The sequence below is a fragment of the Zingiber officinale genome, chromosome 2B (genome assembly GCF_018446385.1).
Source record: "Zingiber officinale cultivar Zhangliang chromosome 2B, Zo_v1.1, whole genome shotgun sequence".
Lineage (NCBI taxonomy): Eukaryota > Viridiplantae > Streptophyta > Magnoliopsida > Zingiberales > Zingiberaceae > Zingiber > Zingiber officinale.
This window is the reverse complement of record NC_055989.1, coordinates 597172-605625: the sequence shown is the minus strand read 5'-3', so window position 1 is coordinate 605625 and position 8454 is coordinate 597172. Positions and strand designations below refer to the sequence as shown.

Sequence of the window (8454 nt, the reverse complement as noted above, 5' to 3'; positions counted from 1 at the left end):
CAGCAAACAAGCAGCAGACAACATTTTAACAATTTGTCAGAGTTGTCAGAAAATATTCCTTTAGGACCTTCTTCTGAAGCAATCTTGTTTCCTATTAGGCAACCATTTATGACACCATACCCTTGTAACAGCTTCATCAAAGGTCTAAGCCAGAAGAGACAAAAGAGGTACATTTGTGGATAGATAAAAGATTTCTCGGATACTCATTACACAACAAACTAACAAACTCCTACACACGATGATATCTCATGATCATGGAGCTTATGAGAGGTGGTATAAAAAGGGGCGATCCTCTCCATTGGTGTAGCGACCACCCTCCTTACTACTACTCTAAGGGCGACCGCTACTTGTCTACTAACTTTACTTAACTTATTTTCTTATGCTAGAAGTAGCAATACTTAAAATTTTCTAAACGGAAATGAAATTTATCTACTGGACATGCAACATATACCGAACAAATAGGACGTAGCATGCGGATATATATATAAATAGCTCACAAAACAACAAGAGAATATTTAACTACTTCTGACTACAACAATAGGTCTTGCATACGGGGGCAGCAAGTACTATACTAACTCACATTTACTGAAGCCTATCAAGTCTGCTACATGTGTGCTACGAATTACACTTAATCTTCTTCCATGAAAACTGGACTAGCATACATGGGTACAGAAAAGCAAGTAAACCATTCATCCATACTATGAAACAGTTTCAAATTTTATCAAAGTAAATAAGCATTCTATATTGTATTACACCGGGATTACTATGAATTGTCTTCCCGGTGGCATTTAGAACTTGTGTAATAGCATGTTTCCATCATGGCTTTTAGAACTTGTACACACACACACACACACACACACACACATATATATATATATACATGCAAGGTAATTCATTACTAACAAACCTTTAAACATTAAGAAGGAGAACATTAAACCAAACCAATGTACGAGCTATCCTCTACCACTAAGAAGATGCAATGAAACAAAACTGAAACATAAACAAATCTGCACTTGCTTAAAGAAGCTAGACTAAATTTGCACTTGCTAATAGGAAAAGGCATAAATCAATTATGCACTTGCTAATAGAAAATAAGCATAAACCGATTCTACACTTACTAATAGAAAAGGGCAACTAAATCAAATCCAGCAATACAAATAGCATGTGCAACCTCTAATTTCTCTAGCAATTTAAAAGAAAGACTCCTATTAAACTCTTAACAAATTCTTAGCAAGAATCCATTTAAATCCTCTAGCAAGGTCCCAAGCTTCCATGGTTCCAAACATCACACACCATCCATCACGCATCCTCCTTGTTATACTTTAGCTTTTCCTTTATCTGCAATAGGAGGAAAATAAATTTATAAGCGAAACGCTTAGTAAGTACTAAATTATCTCACAAAAACTTGAAAGTGCATAAGATACAAAGGATGCTAAAACTGAAATGCTAAAAAGAAAAGCTACTCATGCTCATCTAATAACAAAGCACTAAAATAAACTGCATACTCATGATATACAAGAATAAATCTGCATACTGGAAATAAAGCTAATCATGCTCAATAAACTCATAAGGAAAGCAAATGAAAACCAATACTGTATGCTTAGAATTATAAGAGCTAAATTTTGCTAGTTCTAAACATAGGTGATACTTGTTTCATTTACTTATAGCCTTATACTTGAAATTAATATTTAACTTTCTTCTTCTCTTTCTTTGGGCTCAGGCTTAGTACCAAATGTGCGCTCTCTAATAGAGACTGAGGTAGTGAGCCTCCAGTCCTATGAGGGTAAAGACCTCGGTCTTACCAGGGCCAAGACCTCGGAATTGGTCACCTGGATTTGTTTAACGACAACCTCGAAAGTCGGGTACTAGCCTCTTACTTTAAATTACTTGTTATCATTTCTAACTAGACCTTGGTCTTTTCTCTACTTATAACTTCTCATAATCCCTTAATAGAGCTTACTAGAACACTATAAGTATATCTAACAAGTAGAGAATTGCAACTAACTGAGCATGCTATAAAATAAAGCAAAGCCAATCAAACTACAAGATAAGCTTAATAGCTGTTCATGTTCAAGAAAACCAAGAAACTAACACTACATGCTTTAAATAAAGGCTGTTCTTACCTTTTTGAGTAGCAAGGAAAATGTTAAACCCATTCTAACTAAATAAAGGACTGTTCTTGGATAAGGAACTACTCATGCTTATTTAAGAAACTTTCCTGCATAAAGCAAAGCTGTGAAATTCTGAAACTGAATTACATGTTGAAATGCAAAGGAAACTAAGCAACGGAAATGCAAAGAAACCAAACACTGGAATGCTAGATAAGGTAGCAAAATAAGCTAACTCCGAATCCTAATAACAAGGATGTTCATGCTAACCAAGGAAAACAAGGAACTCAGAACTGAAATGCTGGAAAATTAGGACTGATCGGGCTTATTGGGTTAGCACAGGAAAGTCCAAACAGTAAGCTCAAGGGGGGCAGTTCGTGCCCATTTCATAGTAAAGAAAACTATAATTGAAATTTATTAACTTGCTGAACTCTAACTAAATTAGCTAACTTGCTGAAATCTAACTACAAACTGAAACTACCGTTTCATCATGGAACTTTCCAGCATAAAGAATCTAACATCACTAATAGGGAATTCATACAAATGGAATGGAAAGGAAAAACCTTAGCACCGCAATTCGGCATAGCCAACTTAACCTTAGCAATTCGGCTAGATAAACATAGCATGGAAAGAAAAGCCCTAGCATATAATTCCACTCGGCACAGCAAAATCCGAAAGCAAGGAAATAGAAAACCCTAAGTTCGGAGCAACTCCTACCACAGGTGAGTAGTACTTACCGCGGTTTGCTTGGACTTACAACTGAGAGAGAAACAGGTTCTAGGGTTTCGGGTGGAGCTTGAAATCTTCGGCGATTCCTTTGTGTCCGCGTCTCTTCTTGATGAGAGGAGCTCGATGGTGTGATGACCTCTCGGAAAAAGGTGCTCGCCGGCCGTCGGAAATGCCCTAGCTCTCTTTCGCGGTTCCACCCGAGAAGAGAAGTGCTGTCGAACTCGAGAGAAGGGGAGAGGGAAAGGATTTGGGAAAAAGGAAAAAAAAACCTAATCCTTTTATAAGTAGGTCTGACTTTGGGTTTTCATTGTAACTTAACTATATTACGATATAGTTTAGTTAAGAAAAGTTTGGATGGTCAGTTGGTTAAGTGAATCTCTGCTTAACCCGAGGTTTCCGGTTCAAACCTTGGCTTGGGGTATTATTTTTGTCAAAACTTCTTTCATTTTGTAAAAATATAAACGACTTCCAAAAATTACGTAAAAATACTCTAAAAATTTCTAAAAATCTCTAGAATATTTATATAGCACTTCTAAGTATTAATAAGGACTTTTAGAACTTGAAATAGGGAAAATTGGGTCGTTACAGTTGGCAAGATACGCTATCTACATCATTTGAGCTCTATTCTCGTGCGAGCACTTCTCGATTCTTGATTACTCCATTTAGGACCATACTAACTGGAGTGTTAGAGGGCCTTTCTAGGGATCTTTTTCCCTAGTTTTGGTCACTAACTCTCTGTTGGATCATCGACATATGCGCAGGATCACAAGGAAGCTTCACCAAGAAGGAAAAAGTCTTGCACAGTCAAACATCCGTCCATCGTCACTAGTGCATCATCTCTGTAGTTCTCAAATATGATCAACATACTTGATGAACCGAGCTAACCTACATGCATGCTATGAATGTGTAATGTATGATGAGTGCATAATAAAATGACACTCACGTGTATTAGCCATGTCTGAGTGTTATTCGAGTATACATCGAGCGACTTGTAAACATAAATATGCATCTTCTTAAAAATCAACTATGCATCAAACCTCATCCCCTTGAATATGTTGTGGTTACTCGCTTTTCAAATATGATGTACCCTAGAATACATGATCTAAGGACTCCTCCTAATGTCGGTAGAAGGCTGCCCTTCTAATACTCCCGCTTAACGCAGACAGATAGCCTCCCATATGTTAGCAACCATAGCATTTCTGTCAAACTATTTTTACCCATGGTTTCCTGGTCATGTTATCTCTGAAGTGATTATAGGCCTTCTGTACACTCGTTTACCCAGACGGGAATTCCACTCTGTCAGTATTTCGCTTGCGGCTCATTTTTTTTCTATGGGGCCGAGTCGAGCTCTACTCGACCGTCATTCTAATCTTCATTAAAACGACGTAGGATTTACCCCACCATGCGTCTAACGCATGTATACTATATATATCTCCCTTCATATCTAAGGGGCTAGCACTATGAGAGTCGTTAATGCGACGGATCTACATTCTTTAAGAGTGTCCCTTTTTAGTTTACCTCTCATTGGAACTATGGTGAGACGACCATTCCATCAAGAAATAGAACTAAGTACTACATGGCAAATACTCCAATCAACCAAGTGTCATTCCAATGGAATTTATTTCATTCCTCGACCTTTAATCGGAACATTATGTATGATAAATATGACGAAATAATTTTTTTTAATCAAATAGAATATCTTTTTCACAATTCTAATAATTAAGGATGTCTTTTTTTTAATTATTTTACTTATTTTTTTATGCACTTAATTGGGCAATAACCAATAAAAATTATTAATTACTAAACAACAATAATAAAAAAAATATAAAATCTTTAATTTATCAAAAATATTTTAAATATTTCTTATATCCACCTCCAGTTCATTTTATTTAATTTTTATGTGACTTTATTTCTTTCTCCCCTAAAAAACACAATCATCCTTAAATAAATATTTACAACATATTTCTTTCATATTTAAATAAAAACCATTAATTATTCACTCGACTTGGTGATCCGGTAATGATTTATTACATTTAGTGGCATCTATAAAATTAACAAAAATATAATTTGACTAGTCAAGTGATACGACATGGTTTTACTTTTATTAAAAACTCTGCCGGAATTTTTTTTAATGTTATACAAGTAAAATTTCTACAGAGGTAGCAAGAGGGTTTGAGGAATGATAGGCACCAAATGGGAATGTAATTAGTATTTAACAGACACATAATTTAATATTTCAATGAACTATCATATGAATATATTAGGTGTTTAGTAGATTCTACAAAGGACGAATTATTAAATTTTAAATATATATTATATATAAAGCAGGTTCTAAAACGGAGTAACTATTATTATATTTTAAGTATACATTGTCTCCATATTTGGCATCGTACGGCTCCCTATATATATAAGTACAAAAGGATCCGTCTTTATCACAAGATATAGCAATTTAGATTCCAGACATGAGTACTCATACCCCATGGCTACTCTTTCTTCTCCTTGTCGTCTTCTCCAATCCCTTGGTCGCCTCTCCTTCTTCTTCTGCGAGCCGTTACATTATTCAAGTGGAAGAGCCAACTGAACCGCTGTCGGAAGGGAGCTTGAAGAGGTGGCACGAATCTTTCCTGCCGCCGGCCGTCGAGCAGTCTAGCGTCGATCGGAGGCTACTGCACTCGTACAGCGATGTATTCAGCGGGTTCGCCGCCATGCTGACGGAGGAAGAGCTACAGGAGATACGGAAGAAGAATGGCTTTGTGCGCGTGTTCCCCGACCGTGTGCTGCACGTAATGACCACCCACACGCCGGATTTCCTCGGGCTCAAGGTCGGGAGTAAGGGGCTCTGGGACGACTCGAAGCTCGGGAGCGGAGTCATCATTGGAGTTCTCGACACCGGCGTGACGCCCGGCCACCCTTCCTACGACGACGAGGGGGTCCCGCCTCCACCCTCGACGTGGAAGGGATCCTGCGACCTCGAGACCGGTTGCAACAACAAGCTCATCGGAGCCAGGTCGATGATCACCGGTTGGCGTCACCCCATTGACGAGGGCGGCCACGGGACCCACACTTCCGCCACGGCTGGTGGTAACTTCGTCCGAAACGCGAGCTACTTCGGCTTCGCCAAAGGCACTGCCGCCGGAATGGCCCCTCGGGCTCACCTCGCCATCTACCAGGTCTGCGGCGGTGACGGCAGCTGCAATTCTGCCGATATCCTCGCCGGGTTGGACGTAGCTGTCAAGGATGGCGTCGACATCCTTTCTCTCTCGCTCGGTGGCCGTTCCACGCCTCTCGACCAAGATCCTATCGCCATCGGTTCATTCGCGGCGGCAAGGAAGGGCATCTTTGTCAGCTGTGCTGGCGGCAATGATGGACCTGACTACTTCACCCTCTCCAACGAGGCGCCATGGATGCTCACTGTTGCAGCTAGCAGCGTCGATCGAAGCTTCAGGGCCTCCGTGAAGCTTCCCAGTGGGAAGGTAATCCCCGGAGAGTCTCTCGACCAACCTAGCAACTTCCCTAAGAGCTATCTTCCCCTGTACTACTCCACCGAGTCCCCGTCCTGCGACATGGATCCTCTTGATGATAGCCAGAGGGGTAGCATCTGGGTATGCGAGGTCGAATTTGGTAATCTTGTCAGTGTGGCGGCGTTCGCCAAGTCCCACGGTGCCAAGGCGTTGATCTCCATTTCCTCGAAGATAGAGGGTGCCACCATCTCAATCAGGAAGATGGACTTTCCCGGAGTAGTGCTCACCATCCAAGAAGGTTCCGACCTCATATCGTATTTGAACTCTGCTTCTAACCCCTCCGCGTCGATCGTCTTCAACGGGACAATTCTCGGCGTATCCCCTGCCCCCGTTGTGGCTTACTTCTCCTCCCGGGGGCCATCTCAAGCAACACCGGGAATCCTCAAGCCAGACATCTCCGGCCCTGGTCTTAACATCTTCGCAGCCTATATTCATTCCCGTGACACTCCGGATCAGTACTATATTATATCTGGCACGTCCATGGCGACACCTCACCTCAGCGGTGTCGCCGCGCTCTTAAAGGCCGCACATCCTTCATGGTCACCAGCAGCTATCAGGTCGGCAATCATCACCACGGCAGACGCTGACGTCTTTGACGAGTTACTTGAGCCGGCGCTCTATTTCGCCAAGGGCGCAGGACACGTCAACCCTAACAAAGCTGCCGATCCCGGTCTTATTTATGACATCACTGACGATGACTATATCTCCTACATCTGCGGAAAATTTGGCAAAGAAGGCGCAAGAAATATTGCGCGCGGAGCCGTGGACTGCTCGAAGAGCATGACCGAAGAAAAGCTCAACTACCCGTCAATTTTGCTAGCCCCCAAAGGCAGGACGGAGGCTAAAGTGACCCGGACGGTCACGAACGTCGGACCAGCAAAATCGAGCTACACGGTGTCAGTGAGCATATCGAAGACTGCTGTGTCGGCTACTGTCACCCCCACTAAATTGACGTTCACTGAGCTGAACGAGCAGATGTCATTCACTGTGAGCGCAAAATGGGGTGCCGGCAGACCTCCCACTTCCGGTAATCAATTAGTGGAGGGAAAGCTGACTTGGACCTCCGATGATGGTAAGTATGTGGTGACCAGCCCATTTGTCGTCTCCGCCCTGGAGTGATGTAGTGCAAGCTCATTTTGTCTTCTTCCTTACAAATATTATTATTCCTGGTTAGTAAGAAGAATGTATGAATGAATAAATCTGGTTGGGGACTCGAATCAATAAATATTTTTCCCTTTAAATATCATAAATTAATAATATTATTGATCCCTCTAAAATGCACAAATTCTATTCCTAATTAATTTGGACTCGTCCTCCCCGTGTCATTGGCATCCACTCCATTGCTCGTCTAATTAGTGTATTCAATGACTTAGTAATTCTTCTCTGTTATAGATGTTGGATTGATATTCTGGCTAGAAAAGCTAATAGTTAGTCATTGTTATTTTGTGCTCTTGTTTATAATTTAATATTAGACGAGGAAAATATAGAATAACCTAATACAAACATACAAACACATGCAAAAAAAACTAAGATAAGTGATTTGGCAACTCACAAACTCCTACTCTAAGATATATGATATATCATTGGATCACTCCTAGAATGTCTTTATATTTTCTAGAGGTGGAGAAGACTCTTATAAATTTGAGTTTACAACATCATCAAGGATATATAATGTTAGATAAAATAAATTCAACATAAGAAAATATTACATAACTCGAGCTTTCTTTTAGTTTGTTATCACTTGTTATTACTAGCTTTCAATCTCATTTGTTTTAAGTGGCCAACCGTTGATACTAACATCTCCAATCAATCCCCTCTTATAGAGCTCTTGCTACTAATAGCTCTGTTGAATCTATCATATTTGTCAATTATTAATTTACCTTAGTTGGTTTATTGTTTAAGTTGAGTCAATTGAACTTTCATGTATTTGACCGCCCTAGCTTGTAATGCCTAGTTGAGTCGTTTGATCCTGTATTTAGTTAATTTATCTTCCATAGCATTTGAGTCACCTCACAACCATAAGTATTTTTAGATAAACAACTATCTTCTTAGAATTTTGTTGATGTGTTAGTCAACTAATCTCACCTACTAGTTCA

The 8454-nt window shown here is 40.3% G+C and overlaps 1 protein-coding gene across 1 annotated transcript; it reads left to right on the top strand.

The window, feature by feature from the left end:
* The first annotated feature begins 5299 nt into the window (after positions 1-5299).
* On the top strand, positions 5300-7477 carry LOC122048052 (subtilisin-like protease 4). The gene has a single exon (XM_042609660.1). The coding sequence runs from the start codon at positions 5300-5302 to the stop codon at positions 7475-7477; it is 2178 nt and encodes a 725-aa protein (XP_042465594.1).
* The last annotated feature ends 977 nt before the right edge of the window (positions 7478-8454 follow it).